General features: G+C 41.9%; 1 protein-coding gene across 3 annotated transcripts in view; it reads left to right on the forward strand.

The window, feature by feature from the left end:
- The first annotated feature begins 449 nt into the window (after positions 1 to 449).
- Positions 450 to 17,484, forward strand: part of DYNC1I1 (dynein cytoplasmic 1 intermediate chain 1) — a 189,191-nt gene continuing 172,156 nt past the window's right edge. For 2 of the 3 annotated variants that reach the window (XM_034061953.1, XM_034061959.1), the window contains exons 1-2: positions 450 to 585; positions 17,293 to 17,410. In XM_034061953.1, coding sequence (XP_033917844.1) covers positions 17,303 to 17,410 — 108 coding nt within the window. In that variant the 5' untranslated portion in view covers positions 450 to 585; positions 17,293 to 17,302. The remainder of the gene's footprint in view (positions 586 to 17,292; positions 17,411 to 17,484) is intronic. The other variant, XM_034061957.1, reaches the window with a different exon arrangement.

Consider the following 17,484-nt stretch of genomic DNA (forward strand, 5'->3'; position numbering starts at 1 on the left):
GGATGCTGTGGTGGGTGATGTCTATGCTGTTGCGGGGGGTGATGGTGATGCCGTGGTTGGGCTGATCGCCAGCCGTGCAGCTGCAAGGGGGAAACCTGCGCCAGAGTGGGGATGACAGCGAGGGGCCCTTGGAGGAGCCAGGGGAATGCATTTCAGGCCGGGGCTGCCGGGGGGGGGGATGGGCAGGAGAGTGGGTCCAGGCCGGGCAGGAACATCACTACCCCCGCAGGCCCCGCAGCCGCCACCTGCCCCGCGGCCCCGCCCCGGTTCCGCCGGGTGCTGCTGGGCTGCCGGGCGGCGGGGGGGGGGGGGTGTCGCTACCGGGGGCGTGCGGGCGGAGGAAGAGGAGAAGAGGCGGGAGGAGGAAGGCGGCAGCAGCAGCTCTCGGGAGGAGCCTGTCCAGCGTGAGACAGCACATTCAGCCGGCGGCGGCGGTCCTGCTGCAGCGGCACGGCACGGCGCAGCACGGCACTGCACGGTGCGGCGCAGCGCCGCCGGCAGCAGCCGTTCGGGCAGCGGCGCGTCCCTCCGCTCTGCCGGCGGGGGTCGGTGAGGGCTGCACGGCGCCGGGAGCCCCTCCGGGAGGTAAGGCACCGCGGCGGGGCCGGGACGTGCTGCGCCGCGGCGGAGGGGACGAGTGGGGACTCCCCTGGGAGGGCGGCGCGGCGGGCGCTCCTCGGGATGCAAACCGGTAGGCGAAGATGCTCATCGGGCATCCCCGGCTGCCCCGCAGGCACCGGCCGGCCCTCTCCGGGGTGGGCTTTTCCAGCCTCGCCGCGGCGGGAGCGGCTGGGAAGGCTGCGGAGAGCCCCGTCGGCCTCAGCGGCACCTGCTCCAGTCCCTGGGGCTCCTCCCGGCAGCGGCACCGGCACAGTGATACCCCGCTCCGCAGCAGGAACTGCCGCAGGCTCCCCGGCTGGTGTCTCAGCGCCGAGCAGCCTTAATGCAAAGGGGTTGGGTGGGAAAAAGTTTCCTGTCTTAAATTCTTCGCACAGCGGGAGCAACAGCGGGTTTGCTCAAGTCCATGACGACAGCAGACAATTAGATCTTTTCCCGTTCCTAAGGTAATTCCCTGGAAGGGTGAGAGAAGGAGGGAATCAATGAGAGGCCTTTTTCACTAACAGTCCATTGAATTATATTTTCAGAAGGATGTTATTACGATTACACTGAGCTGGGAATCCCCCTAGGTCAGCAGAGACCATATGGTCCCTAGACATTTCTGAGACAAAGCCCCTGTTTTATTGACTGGAATAAGCAGTGTTTCTCTGTCAATACTGGCATTGACAGAAAGTAAAAATTTCAACTATAAATACATACAAAATAAGGATTCTCAGCAGAACAAACAACCTAACCTGGTATTATAGGGGGGACAAGATGGAAGGACCTGACATGAAGTTGGAGTGTGGCTTTGGCACTTGCACCTGGTAATTTATCCTGACACCCAGGGGTTTGTCAGCTCTTTGCTTCTGTATGAGGACGTTAAATTACCCCTGAAATTGCTCTAAACATCATGAAGCAGACTGCTGCAAAACCTGTCTCAGAATGGAAATCCAGGTCCTGAGACCATCTGTCTCCTGAGAGATGGTATCATCAGGGCCACTAAGGAATTTCATTTCTGTTAATACCAATGTACTTTGTTGAAGTGCCTCATTTGTTCTTGCTACGTTAATGAAGCAGTTAATGAGAAGTTAGATGTTTTCTGATTCTTTTAACTTCCTCTTTTTACTTTCTTTCATTTTAGAGAACATCTCTAGTAACAGTCTCCATGCTTAGTGAAGGTGGATAAAACTCCTTCTGTGATTTATGTGTAGCATTTCTCAGCAAGAATGGGTTTCTTCAACACAAACCTTGGGGCTGCACCCAGGTCTTTTCTCCCGGGAGTGCTCACTCTGATAATTATCCTCTGCTTCATTTTGTTTTCCCCAAACCATGCATTTACAGTCCATGAAAATACAAAATGTGTTGTCCCTGTTGCACCTTCTTCTCTGTGCACAGACTCCTTTGAGAACTGGGGCTGGCTATCCTTTTCCTTGACATATGAAAGACTTCTGAAGGCCAGGTATATAGTGGTCCAAGAGATTGTTTAGAGTTGGATTAGCTAGATTTCTCCTATCTCTAAACACCTCTGCCTCAAATTAGGCTTCCCTAACAATGTATTAACTGCAGTGCTGCCTCATCCACCGTTTAGGAGAGGTTATCTTTAAGGGAGCAGCAATAAACCACACCCTACGTGTACAGTCATTATTCAGAATTTGGAAATCTGGTGACTCAAATAGTCAGGCAAATACTCTTTTGTACCCTGCAGATATTAAATTAAGAAGCTGACCTTCCAACTCTTTCTATAGGAGGAAGGGCAGTGAGCTGCCCTCCTTTGTGATGCCTTTCAGTGCCTTTTTTTTCATTATTGACATGCATTTGTTTGTTTTCCAGCTTGTGTTTTTCCAGCTTCAGGTTCCTGGTTCCTGCTATGACTCTCACAGATTAAAGCCTTGCTTTAGCAGATGTCTTCAGTGTAGGTACTCTAAATGATGCAGCAAGAACTTACCTGCTTTATTCAAATAAATTAACAGATCAAGTCTCTTGGTCTCCTTTTCTTTTGTAAGACAGTTTTTAAGATTCATTCCTTGCTATGGTCAGTTTTCCAACCTGCAGGGAGAGGGAAAGGGAATATTAGACAGAGCTGGGTGTAGTGGGTTGTGATAGAGGTTCCTCTGTTGCAGGATACTGGACAAGGAGGTGAAATGGACTGGGAGGGGGGTGGAGGTGGGAAGGTAAGGAAACAAAATAGAACATAAGGGTACAGAAAGGCATTGTTGTTTTTCAAAGCTTCACCAACTCCTGCTAATGATTCAGGTAATCATGGGGTATCTTTCTGCTCCTCACACTTGACTTCTCATAAAGGTTTAAATATATTCATGGTCTCCTTTTAGGACTACTCAGGCTCATTAACTAGTGAGATGCCTTGAGTGCCCTGTTGAGCTCCTGTTTGCCTTGACCAACAACAGAAGTAGTAATTAAGAATGTTTCAGAGCTATTAATGCCTAGTGCCAAAACGAGATGCCACTTGGAGGTGGTGGTGGGATGTTAAGAGAAAGATCCTCCCTGTCCTACCCATCGGCTTTAATTTGCAGGGAAGTTAGAGGAAGCTAACACTGCAATCACCACTGAGGTGCCCATGGAAATTCATATTCATACAGTCTCAGCCTTTCTGAAGCCGTAGCCAAACATCATGACTTCAGTGTAGTACACATATGATATTTTCATGTTTTTGTTTTAAAACCTTAAATGAAACAAGACATAATGGCTATAGACATAATCTATGTGTAAAGGGGGCATTTTCTGGCAGGAATACTGATCGAGTATGCTGGCAAAGTGCCCTTAGTACAGATGCTTCTTGTATTGGTAAAACTGTGCTTTTGTCAGCGCAGATTATTTTAGTTCATTTGAGCAACACAAGTTATACAGGTGAATACACATCTATGTGTCCATAAGGGGGGTTGATTTCCAGATGAGGTATAGTATCATGTTCTATTTGGCTGACCTATATAAGCAGGCAGAAATGGTAGTGCAGGAATGATGCTGCTTAAAAAAAAAAAAAAACAAAACAGAAAATTTGAATAATCTGAAAAGAAGTGTCTGAAAAAGCTGCAGTGGCAGCCAGAGACCCTGGCTCAGTCTAAGTCTCAGAGAGACACAATATGTCCCTTTTGCTACTTGGTAATTATCCATCTAAAACCGTGCTAACTCTTTTTAGTCAGACATGACATTGGGAGCTGTTGTTCACTTGGCCATCTGCAAGCCCTCAAATTAAGGCAGTATACAGTATACGTGAGCTTGCTTCTCCAGTGCCATTCTTTTCAGGTAGCATCATCTTGCCAAATTTTCTGGGAAATTGCTACTTCCAGGCAGATGGCAGGAGCTGCAGGAAGCTGTGAAGAAGGCTGATGTGGGAACCAATAGATCTCATAGGCAGAAGACACCTCTGACCATTTGTCCCAACTCCTCCTGAGCTTAAGACTATACCCCCTCTGTCTTTTTACTGTGCTTCTTCAGCACTTTTTGTTTTCCCATTTGAAGCAGAAGCATTCTGGTGAGTGCCTGGGAGTGCTTTGCAACAGCAGAAGGCACAGAGCAGGAATGGCAGTTGTAGAAGTGTTTTGTGGGCAACACGCTAACTCTGTGCTGAAGTATTAAGTGCAGAGCTCTCAGCCCTATTGCTGCTGATAGTAACAGGAGTTTCTCTGCGGTTTCTGTGGTGGTGAATCTAGCCTCTAGAGTGATGGCAGGAGTCAGCTATTGTCACAGTTTAACCCCAGCAACAACTAGGAAGAAAATTAACTGTATTCCAGCTGAAACTGTGACAGCTTTGTATATTGCTTGAAAGCTGTGAAACGTCGCCAGACTCTACTGAAGTCAATGAGAGTCTTTGTATTGACTTTGATGAGGTCCTGTGTAACTGCTGCTTTGACCTGCATTCAGACACCTGTGCCACCTGTTGAATAATCACTGCTCAGATGACTCTTGTGTTCCTTGGCTGTTAATCTTAAAGTACATGTTATCATATTTTAATACTGCTCCCATGTGTGTGGATCAGCTTGTCTGACCTGGAGAGACAGATTACATCAACCTGAGGAATAAGCCTTCTGGACCAGTGCAGTTCTACCATGTGTATTCACCAGGTGCTGGCTGACAATCGCTGATTCTCCCTAGAATAATTAATGAGCAATTCAGTGCATTTACTGCCACTTGGCAGAAAACAACAGAGGGAGTCTTTTAAGGACATAGAATTTTCTTTCCAGTGATATCTTCTCTTCACATTTCTTTTCCTTCTTGCTGTTGTCTTCCGAAGCCTATGCTTTTCTCTCTTCTGCAATACTAGTCTTAATGCAATGTTCCCTCCTCGCAGTCTTCCCTTCCCTTTTGTCTTCTCTCCCTGGGATAGAACTGGTTTTGGTTCCATGTTCTTTCCCCCCTGCCATGTGGTGTGGTACAAGTAATTCCAAATCCTGATCCTCAGTTATTAATTTTTCGTATCAGTCCAGCAAAAAGCTGGACTGAAGTGAAAAATTGGACATGGCGTGTTTTGTGTTCAGACAACAGGGAGTTGTAATAAGGCAAACATATAATACTGCCTAGTATGATTAGATATAAATAAATATAATGGAAGATAAATTGTTTATCTGTTTATATCAGTATCTTCAAGCCTTTTCTAATGCTTGATTCTAATATTCTCAGGCTGAATTTGACAGAAAAAGCTATCCCCCAAGTTACATTATCTTAGTATTGAAAGTTAATCACTGTAGCTCCTAGACCACATTCAGGGTAAATATGGATCTCTCTTGCTTTAAACTGTTCAGCCCTTCCGTTCTGTATCCATTAACACAGATCATAGCTCTTAAAGTGCATAGACAGCAGTATTAAATCTGTACTATTCAAGGCATGCCTTGTTTTGTGCACATTAGACAACCACTGTTAGGACCAGAGTGGTTACCAGGTCACTTGGTAATTGGGGCAAAGACATTGGAAATGATTGCTATTGTATATTTTCAGAAATTAAAATATTTACAAAACCAGGTCACAGAAAAAAAACCCAAACAAACCTAAATAACCAAAAAAACCCCAAACTGACTGCTGTCTAATGTGGTTTTTTATATTTGAACCTCTCTGCCCTGGTTTAAGGACTGTGCCGATGACTGAGCATTTAGAAGAATTTCTTCTCTGATTCTCACAGCACAAAGTTGAGGACTGTCTAAACTCATGTGACTTGCTTCATAATGCTTGTCTTCGCTTTAACATAAAATATCAGCATTTTCATTAATCACACTATTCAAAGTCACATATGATGCCGTTTTTTTCCCCATCAGTTTGTTTCTAGTTACATTTGGATCAGTTGCTGAACCAGAAGTTGGTTTGTATCATAATCCTGAAGGATTTCAGATCTGGTCACCCCTAAATGAATTATTCTTTGTCCTTTTTTAGCTCTGAGCGCTCATAGAGCTTTGTTACGCACTCTTAGCAGTTTGTTACAGACTATCAACTTCTGCCAGCCTTTATTGCCCAGGAACACAGATTAATTCTGCATAAAACTGGGAAAAGATAGTTCATGTTATATGTATGTATGGGTTTAAGCTGTGTGGTGCATTAAACAATGAATGGCTTAAAAAAATCTATAACCTTTTGGAATGAAACAAGAAATTTGACCTAAATCATACCCCCTAGTGTGCTGTTAGCTATTCATGTACGTAATCTGCTGCACTTGGCAGAGCCTGTGAATGCTGTATCCCTGCCTTTCACTATCTCCACAGGAGTAATAATAATGCAAAAAAAATAGTGCTGATGGGATAGGAGGGTATTGTACTGGAGACAAAAAACCGAAACAAAACAGTGATGCCATTCTCTGTCTGTACTGGAAGAGCCCGTGGGAAAACTGTCCCATTATTTCCCACAATATTTTGTTTTTCACAGAAAGTTGAATAGCGATAGCAAGGAAACACAGGAAAGCCGAGTTTCTCAGCCTTTATGGGCCCTTCAAATGTATTAAAACTCCCTCTGCAAAGTCAGTATTTTTATCTGATAGTTGTAAATTATAGATCTTTAATTTTATCTTGTAAGTCTAAAGCGTAGAACTAAGAAAATGACAGTAAATTATATTCACTGGAAGGGGCTAAGATGGAAGGTGTTGCAAACATACTACTAATGTTCTCCAGACCTTTTACAGCAGCCCTTACTTTATGTGCAGAACACTTACTGGGTTTTATTGTTTACTTATCAATGAATCAGAGAAGAGGGAAATAGAAAACTGTGGACAGCCACATTGCCATAGAAACGTATGAGTCTTTTCAAACAAAATTAAAATATAATGCAATATTAATCTTACACCATACTACTATTGATTTTGAAGTCTTTGGATGAAGGTCATGCCTCACCAGTGTTGATTCAGTAAAATTTAAATTGAAGTTGTCAAAGTTTAATTACAAGCTTTTCCCAAGAAAGTTTCTGATCTCAGTAAGTGATGAATTAGGTGTAAGTGTAATTAAAGCCAGTGGCCTCCCATATTTGCATTATTTTTCTTAAAACACTGTATATACATATAAAGCAATAAGACTGCTGTGCTTTCTTGTATCAGATAATGTCTATTTTTCTAAAGGGCTGTTATCTGCTTACTCCTGGATTCTACTCAGTTCTCTCTTGTGATACTGCAATGATTTGTAGACTTTCTTAACTATGTTCCCCTCTTAATACTCAAGACTTTCTGTTGAAACCAATAAGCCTGTACATTGTACAATTTAATGTGGCTGGAAACCAGATGCGGACCATTTCTAATTGCTTTGTGCACCATCAGTAGTCCCAAATTTTGAGAACCACTAGTAAAAGTTGATTTTTTTCTTTTAATATTTATAGCATTGAGTTCCTCATTTGAAGAGAACTTTCCTCATTTGAAGAGAGCTGGGGGCATCTGACTGGTGTCCTGGTCTCAAATTCTGAAGCTGAGGTCCAGGCAGTATGAGGCATGTAGTGAGGCTTATTGCTGGAAGAGTCCTGCAGTGCACTCCAGACATGATTGCCCCAGCATTTAAGCTGGGGACTTGTTTGCTTCTGTTCTCAGTCAGCCCATTTGCCACGTTTCTTCCTAGCAGCAGCCAGGGCACTTGAGGGGTACATATGTGTATGGGAGAGAACAGTTCAGGTGCAGCCAGCCTTGTCTTGGTAGGAGGCAGTGATTAAGGTACAGAGCATGCCCACATCTTGAACCCAGGCCACATGCCTGAATTCCCCAGACTTGAAGTTCTTATCTTGCTTGGGAAGCTCACATAAATCTAGACTGGCGAAATGGTATGGAAGCAGAAACCCACATTGCAGTACTCAAAAACCTCTGCTTGCTTGGTCCCCTAGCTCCCAAAGAACATGCAGTCTCTAAAAACTCCCTTTTTCACCTTAGAGCTCTGCTTCTGGATGTGTTCTTACCTTTGAATCCCCAGGCTCAATAGCCTGCATGTCTGCTGTCTGTCTACCTGGGCTGCTGCATCTGGTTTTCATTTTTTGAGCCCATCTGTGAGACTGCATGCTCCATACCAAACTGGTAGCATGTGCTCCCTCTTTTAGTGCACTCTGGTTTTAACAGGACTTGCCTAAGGTAAAGGGGTCTCAGGAATTTTTTTTCCCATTGCTTAAAGACGTATTTGCCTTCATTTATGCATTATTCAGCAAGCTACATGTCTTCTGTAGTAGATGCTGTCCCAGTCTTTCCCACTGAAGCTGCTCCACATAAGTATAAGGTATTAAAGATTCTTTGGATGCCACAAAGCATGTGGGAAAAAGAGAAAAGACTCTTCCGCACCTTGCTTCAACCACTCAGCAAGAGAATGGACTCTTTGGCTCCAGATACTAAATACAGCACTATACTTTAAACTAAACAGTCATTGCATATAATATAAACTAACTCTGAAATAAAGGCTAGAACCCAGGGGCCTCAGTTAGGGACTAATGTTCTCTCTCTTGCATCTGCTTCTTGTGGTCCAATGAATTTTTGCAGAAAAGAAATTAATAGGAAATAGCTTCAATGGTTAAGAATGCAATCTCCATTCCCCTAGTTTTTCTCACCCATTAGCCAACAGTAACCCTAGGGAGGTGGGTTTCAGTCCTCTCAAGACAAACAAAAAAATCCAAAGCCCCAAAACAAAACACAAAAAACACCACAAAAAAAACATGTTCATACCATTTTAGTGGAATACTTTAACCACAGAGAATATAAGTGGAAGACACAGACTTCTTGTTTCTCAGTCCTCTCTCATATTCAAATTCTTTGCAGTTTTTTATATGTCCATTAAATTATACTGTTAGACGTCTGCATTTATCATCTTGCTTTTTTATCTTGGCATATCTTGTTCCACTATGTAAATCAAAAGGGATGACTGGCTAAGGCTAGCTCTGATCATTCCTTGTGCTTTGTTAGTACAGCTGAAGAAGCCCTGAGAAGTACAAAGGGAATGGTAGTGCTATTTTTTCCATTTAGTTCCTTAAAAATCATGAGAACTCATATGAGATGCCCTGCAGATTTCCTACAGCCAGGGCTCCTACCTGGTTTCTAAATCTTTAGGTGTATTGACTTCAGAGATAAAGTCAATGTGTAATATTTTTAGCCTAATTACATCCTTACAAACATCAGCCACAAAGCAAAGTATATTTTTGTTTTAAGAAGGAAGTGATATCTGTATAAGTCTTCCAGCAAAACCTGTATGTCGGCAGCATAGCTTTCTCTTTGATGTCTGTCTGGCAGTTGTCATAACTGGGTTACGAAGCAGACACTAGAACATGCATTTTTCATGTTTGGGTAAATGGCTTGAAGTATCAGTTTTCTGGCCATATACCACTGGGGTTATCTCAAGAGAAAGGTAGAAAAGTCAGAGGGGTCAGTTTCACCCCCACAGGGAGTAGAAGTACATGTTTTAATGTCTGAAATGTTTGCAGGATGGAGAGAATGAGTCTTTGTGCCACTTCAGGAGAGACTAGCAAACATCTTGAAATAGAATTCTACATTAGGTCTCAGAAAGTCATTAACTGTACTCCTGGGAGGCACTTTGGTACTCTTCTGATGAACCAGCTATTTTATATAGGTTTTGAAGAAGTGGTGATATCAGTGGCAGCAGCAGATATCATTGAAGTCTAAGCATTATATAAGACATATATAAAAGAAATTTAAATCAGAAACATGAAATGCAGGGCTCTTTTTTTTGTAGATAAGTGACCTGCAGATTGAGGGTTAGATTCTGTCATCTTGCTCACATTATCCATCTCTAAAATCTTAACAGTTTATAGCTTGCATTTGGTTCTCTTTGAATGTCAGAAAACTTTTTTAAACTATCCTGCAGTTCCACTCAGGAGCAAGCAGGGAAATTCACAGAAGATAGCACAGCACAAGAAGTAAGGCCAGTTAACGCGTGGGCAATCTAGAGTCACAATGCTTCAGAACTGTGACTGCAGCCGAACAGTAAAAGATAACAAAACCAGAAGCTGATAGAGGGGGAACTGACTGAGAAGACCTAGAAATCCTGTATTCCACAAGATCAGAATGTGGTCAGGCATGCAGCTGGTTGTTTTGTTAAAATCATCCACTCTGCAACAGGGGCATAATTGTGGAATCAGATCCTGAGCAGCTATGAATCATTATTGGATGCATCACTGAAAGTCAACTCCCAGCACCACGTGAGGTCATTGTGCAGTTATAACTGTACTCAGTAATGCTTATTGAGGGGAAAATCCAAGACAGTCAAAAAGGCCTATTGAAAATTTAGTTTTCTTCGAGGTGATGCATGCAGCCCGTTCTGTGGAACTCAATATAAAAAGAGCGTATTTGGGCAGAGATGTGCAACAGCTTTGCTAGAGTGACCTGATCTGTTAGGACATAGTACTTATATTCATTCTAATCCTAGCTGGAATGTCATTTAGTCCTTACTTATCTATCTCCAGCAAGTTGTTGCAAGGAACTTGTTCTCTCCAACCCTGCTGGCTCTTCCACTATGCTTGTTGGAATTGAAAAGATCATGGTAAATTTAAGAGGCTTAAGGGGACATGAGAGAATGGGATGATAAGAAGGTGATGCTTCATTGACACTGTGCGTGGTGGTGGAAGAATGGGCAGTAGTAGAGCTTTGCTCATATGCTATTTGTAGGCACCCTGTAATTCTGCTGTAACTCAGTTCATTTTGAAGGGCCATTATGGAAGAACAAGAGTGAAAAGATTAAATGGTAGCAGATTGTAAGGGATGTATAATTGAGCAGTTGTAGGTACGTATCTTATACCATGTCAGCCTCAAAATAAATAGGCTAGAGATGCATTGACCTGTTGCATAGCAACCAGAAGGAAGCACAGAACCAAATCTCTGGATACTGTGATTTGTAAACCTTTACAGAACAAAATAAAAGACCTTTGCCCGTCTGCTAGAAATGTTCAGAAGCTGAAGGATAAAAATGGTACATTCCCTGGAATCTTAACACTTAACAACCATTTTTATTTATAGATAAATACACAGATGCAGTGTAAAAAGCCTGACTGTTTTGCCTCAAGGTTATGTAGAAAAAAATACTTAGTCTTTCCAATTTTACTTAGCGTTTCCCTGAGTTCATCACACAGGAGATTCCTTAAGATACTGAAAAAGCAAAGTTTTTGCAGCTGCAATATTTGCCCATTGTTGTGATCTTGTAAATATTTATATGCTTATTTAGCAAAAGTATTTATGTTATTTGACTGAAGTCAAGTACAAATTCTGATGCATGATGAAAAGAGGTACTCATATGTTTACTTAGAAATTGCTGTCAAGAAGATGATTCCAGCCCCTCTTGCCCAATTGAAGTGTGTTTCAATCATTATTTTCAAATGAATGGCATGTATTAGAATGCATTTATTCTAGGGCAACAGCTCCCCTGTGGTTTCTTACAGACCAAAGATATTCAACTGCTTTGTTCAATTTCATACTTTGCATGCACACTTCAGACTTGTAAAAGTTATAGGTAGAGCCCATGGGAATTTTTTTGTGTTATGAAAATGTATAATATTCCTAACTGTAGGAAATGTGTTAGTTTGTACAAAATAGAGAAAAATATGGTGTATAGTAGAAATTAATAATATTTTCTTTTTTTCAGTAGAAAATTCCGTATGTAATAGTTTCACAGAATCATAGAACAGTTTGGGTTGGAAAGGGACCTTAAAGCTCCTCCAGTTCCAAACCACTGCCATGGGCAGGGACATCTTTCACTGGAACAGGTTGGTCCAAGCCCCTGTGTCCAACCTGGCCTTGAGCACTGCCAGGGGTGGGGCAGCCACAGCTGCTCTAGGACAACCTGTTGCAGTGTCCCACCACCCCCACAGTAAAGAATTTCTTTTTAATATCTAATCTAAATCTACCTGCTTTCAGTTTAAAACTGCTCCAGCTGTCTGAACATCTTCCTGGCCTTCCTCTTGACTCACTCCAGCAGGTCCCCTTCCCTTTTGTGTTGGGGGCCCCAGAGCTGACCACAGTACTGCAGGTGAGATCTCACGAGAGCAGAGTAGAGGGGAAGGATCACCTCCTTCCACCTGCTGGTCATGCTCCTTTTGCTGCAGTCCAGGGTACGATTGGTTTCTGGGCTGCAAACACGCACTGAAGGTGGCTTATATTGAGGTTCTCAGCAGCCAACACCCCAAGTCCTTCTTCTCAGGGCTGCTCTCAAACCGTTATCCACCCAGCCTGTTTCAATAGTAATAGTACTCCCACTCTGTAAACCCATTCTTTAAAGCCAAAAATCATTGAGTAATGTATTTTATTGTGCAACTTCCTCTGCATTTCAACTAAAGACATTTTGCAGTTTTGGACTCAAGACTATCTGCCTTTTTATGAAGGCATATAAATAATATATGTACAGCATCCACAAGTACTGGATGCTGCCTATTTATTTTACAAAAGTATATTAATGAATCAATTATTTATAATTAGTTGTATAGGATGACTAATGCCATATGTAACATTACTTAATGAACGCCTTAATGATAATAATTATGAAAAGGGCAACATCATAAGTCACAAAGCAGGAAAGACATTGTCATGTTCTACTGTAGTAATGCCTACTGAATGGACAGCATGTAAAAATCCCCCACACACCAAAAAGCAGTAAAATATATAGGCTTTTATATCTCCTACCAGAGCTGGAAATTTAGGTTTCTTTTTAGATGAGCTTGGTGATAGCATACAGACAAGATGCTGTTCTAGGAGATATAATGAACAGGCTCTAAGAGGAGGGAGTTGTTGTATCTTATTTTCTTTTTCTGCTTATAAAAAGTGTGCAATGTCATAAGTTTCCTTGATTTTATTTTATTCATCATACATTGGGCACTTCATGCTTTTTTTTTCTTACATTTAGTCCAAGCTATATACATGTGTTGCCACTCTTTGTTCCTCTATCTCTGTGGTTTTACTACTATGGCAAAGTATCAATTTCTCAATCAATTCTGCAATTGTAATAAACCTTTTTGGATGCCTGTGACTGTTTTTGCTGTTATGAGCTCACATAAATAGTATAAATGTCTGCTCAAATATTGTGACACAGTCATTATTAAAGACCTTGTAGCTTATTATAAAACTGTAACAAGTCTACTGGCTTGTACTTGTAAAAGTGCTTGCATGGCTTTTTAGTCCAGTTGAGGGTAAAATGCTGTTTGCATCTTCCATGCTCATGTGCTTAGAGCTGCAACTAATGAAATGGTCATAAGATATTAGTACCTGTGTGATAAGTTTAGTGGTGTAGTTCTGTGTATGTTCTGGACAGCAGAGAAGGTTGTGCAAATACTATTATTATTTTAAGATTAATGTAAATGGTCTTTCAAAGATCTTTATTTACATACTGACAAGCTAAAAGTAACTGCTAGGAGCACGTTAAGGTCAGGATTCTTCTTACCCCGTCTGAGACATTTACAATGGAAACTTTTAGAGCTTAACTGATCACCCAGGACCCTTTAATATCATTGGAGAGGAACTGATGGCTTTGGGGTATGCTTATTCTTAACTGCTTTTGGAAAAGTGGAGTCACATCCTAGGTTACCTGGACTCTTTTGATTTTACCTGCATTGATGGTAAGAATAACTCTCCATCTACAATGTAAACATCCAGATTTAGTGAGATAAGCCCCGTAGATGGTGAGGTCCTGTAATGCAGTCCTCAGAAGGCTCAGCTCTACCTTTGCACACACCTGGGTGGCTGCTATCCTGGTGGATCTGGTGACCCTCTGATGTGGGAGTGGAATTGGCTGTATTTCCAAGCCTAAGAGGGGACTCTGAGGCATGTTTAATGAATACAGGGAAAACTGACATCTTGACATAGAGCAGTCTGTTTCATTAGAAGTCAAAAGGAGCAGGCTTCTGTCTCTAGAAAGGAGAATTCCTCAGAGTATTAGGAGTGCAGATGAATACTCTGTGTAAGGTGGTTCACATCCACGTATCCTGCATCTGCATGTGGGTGGTAAGCTCTCCTGCAGTGGGAGGACTCTTAAAACTGTGTCACTTGACAGTAAACTGGGCCAAACAAAATAAAATTTGATCTAAGATTCTGAACCTCTCTTGCTGAGGAGAGCCCTACGCTGCTGCCCTGACATAAGAACTGTTTCTACATCAAATGCAATGTTCAGTGTGTTTGTTCCAATGTGTTCCTTTTCCCACCTACAAAATTTAATTGCTTCACTACAAAATGTGCTCCTTACTCTTTCCCTCTGACCAATGCTTTCTCACAGGCTGGAGAAGATTAGGTTGTACATAAGCCTCAGGCTGTCATTCTGCACCGCAGAGAATGCTAAAAGTAAATCTTTTTTACTGTTTGCCTTTATCTCTCTTGGTGGGACATGCCTTTTGGCACTCAGAATGGCAATTATTAGAAATTTATTCCCAGTAATTAATAGTGTTAGCACCATGGTTAATGCTGAGTGCCAAGTATGTTTGCCTCCTTGCTCACTCCTGACTTGCTGACACCTGAAAAAGGTGGTTACATATCCTCAGTGTTCAATTTGTGCTAAAACTGTTGACTAGCCAGTTTGTAGGTTGGTAAGCTGTTTGGGGGGCTAGGGCATGACTGTAATATATGCAGGATGAAAGTAACTTGAGATTAATTTCTTCTTATAACTCATCTCTGGCAGCATTCTTTGAAGAAAATTTAATACATCATCTTTGTTGTATGTAATATCTGTTTTGTTAAAAATAGGGCAAAGTTATAATAGGATTTGATCACCCTGACTGGAGTATTGTAAAGAAGGGGACAGGCACAAAACTGCTGATGCTCAAATCAGGGGGGAAGCTAGTTAGCTTCCCTGACATCAAGGGAATGAATTTTTAGAAAGCCATTCATGGATATCTGACAAACAGCTTGAAAGGGATGCCAAACCCTCAGGGTTTCTGTCATAAGCCTTAAAACATATTTGCATATTTTTTGCATAGAAACAGGAGTGAGCTCTCTGCTGCCAAACTGCAGAACTAAAAGGATGCAAAATCCCTACCTAGTCCAACGGGCTGTGAGGGGGAACTTCATAATCAGAATTCAAATGTGTGCAACAGATTAGGAAAATTACTTCTGCCATAGGGATCCCCCAAAAGGGATTTCTGCCGTATCTGAGAGAGACCTGCAAATCCTGAGCAGATTGGTAAGGAAAATCTGCCTGCCATTAAAAAGCTTGTTTTCTTCTCCAGGCATTTCTTATGTGAAAATAGCTCAGTGACGTCAACAGATCACACAGATTAATCTTAAGGTGCTACTGCTTAGTTTTCTTGGTATCAAATGCACTTTTTTTTCTGGCAGTTTTGATTTCTCTTTCTCAAATTGAAAACAAATGATCATGAATAGAACCAGAGTAAGAGAGAAATAAGGAATTATCTGCCTCCTCATACAGCCAGTGCACCCAGTGGTCCAGTTTCCTAGTTTCATGTCCTTCCTAGCTATACCATTTACTATGAATTGTTGTGGGTTGAACCAAGAGTCCTTGGGCCTTGGAAGGACTGCAGGGCACATAGCCAGGAAGGGCAGCTCTGTTGAAGTGCAGGATCTATGACAATGTGAGCTGGACTGGTTTAATTCCTGCGTGAGGGCTTCAGCTAGGAGTTCAACTGGGAAGTGTTAGCATCTGTGGTCTAGTCCACACACAAATACAGGTGTGCTGGCATCCCTCATGCTGCTCTTATTTCTGACATTTTCATTGACTGGTGTCCTTTTCTGATTTCAAATACTATTCTTCCATTAAATGAAAATGCTTGCAAGGACAGCAAAGCACTGTGCTTTTATCATTTTGGGGAGAAAGCTGATGACTGCAGAGGAATTCATGATGGGTGAAAGCACTGTATAATTTTTAGCATATAAATTCACTCTCTGGTCATCCACCCACCCATTCAGTAATGTGGGTGGAGTTCTCATCATATTAGCAGAGAGTTGCCGTTTAAATTTCCCGTGCATCAAGCCAAAAATAGACTCCCATTATGTATACATGGCACTGCCATTGATCTGACTGATTTTGGGTTGCATGTGGTCAGTGATGTGTGAATTAATAAGAAAGGCAGTTAACTCTTTTCATGAATGTCTTTGTTAGTCAGGACTATCTTTGAAATAAAGTGCTAATCAGTATTGATAGAGTTAGATGACAGCCTGTAATGATTATGAAGTTAGAAAAGAAATATCTGTGACTTAAATTGCAGATTTGTACATGACTGGGGTTTTAAAACTGTAGAAAAAGTTTGGTATCCTGTGTTCTTTAGAGATCTGGTTGCATTTCTGTATTATGTGACTTTTTATCTCTTTACTTGTCATTTTTCAAGGCTCACATAGCAGTAGCTAGGTTGACAGATTTAAAACAGAGTGTACATGGCTTCACGTCACTATGCTACAGAGAATTGTGTTTAAGACTAAATAGAGGGGCAGCCAGCTCAGAAGAACAGAAGAAATGCTTTTGCCAAGTTTGTGTGGTTGGAGTCAAATCAGGAATATTGGGCATTTCTCCTGCCTCTTGGAAAGATGATCTGACCATGAGACTGTTGGCAGAGCAATGCATGGCTGTGTTAAAGAGCTCAGGTTTCCTGGGTTCTCTGGTTTTGTACCTAGTCTGCAGCTTTATGGGGCAATGGCCCAGCTTTCCGTGGAAAGGGTGGAGGAGATTCCTGAGCAGAATATCCCCTAGCTTGGTGAGGGTGCTCCCCAGAGGGGTGAATATATGAAGGATACTGGGACTGAGCTGATGGTCTCTGTGGGGATGTACCAGTGGAACTGGGGGAATCCTGGCATGGCAGCCATTCAAGGCACCTGCAGAAGCAAAAGCTATCATGTTTCCAATTTTGCAAGGACAGTTATTACTTGTCTAAGATGTATGGGGGCTGTTTGGGGCAGATCCGGTTCTTGTACTTCAAATTGAAATCCTTTTGTGGATCTGGGCCCTGCAGTCTGGCAGAACTGACGAAAATCAAAAGGCTTTAGCTTCAGTGTGTAAAAGCATTAAAACATTATTCTGAACAGCAGACAAAAATGGGTTTGCTTCACATAGGTAGTTTTCTAATAAAGTTCATTTGAAAATATTCCATGTTTGGTGATATTCTGGTCTAATTTCTTGAAATAAGAATTTTGGAACAAATATTCTGCTTTCTACGATGTAAGTATAGTCCAAAGGCCAGTATTTCTATAAAAATATATTTGTAGGAATTTTAGAAATGCTGGTTTTGATATAATTATTTGTTTTTTTCAGTAAATAAGGAAAACATTTATTTCTGTTTTCACCTTGGTTTCTGTAATTTTCTTTCCAGCAGAGTCAAAATGTCAGACAAAAGTGATTTAAAAGCAGAACTTGAGCGCAAAAAGCAGCGCTTGGCTCAGATAAGAGAAGAGAAGAAACGGAAGGAGGAGGAAAGGAAGAAGAAAGAGGTAAATATGCAGAAGTGTCTTTTAGATAGCTCATGCTTGCAGAGGGGGATTGCTGAAGTTTTGACTTCTCAGTA

Source organism: Melopsittacus undulatus, chromosome 1, assembly GCF_012275295.1.
Source record: "Melopsittacus undulatus isolate bMelUnd1 chromosome 1, bMelUnd1.mat.Z, whole genome shotgun sequence".
Classification (NCBI taxonomy): domain Eukaryota; kingdom Metazoa; phylum Chordata; class Aves; order Psittaciformes; family Psittaculidae; genus Melopsittacus; species Melopsittacus undulatus.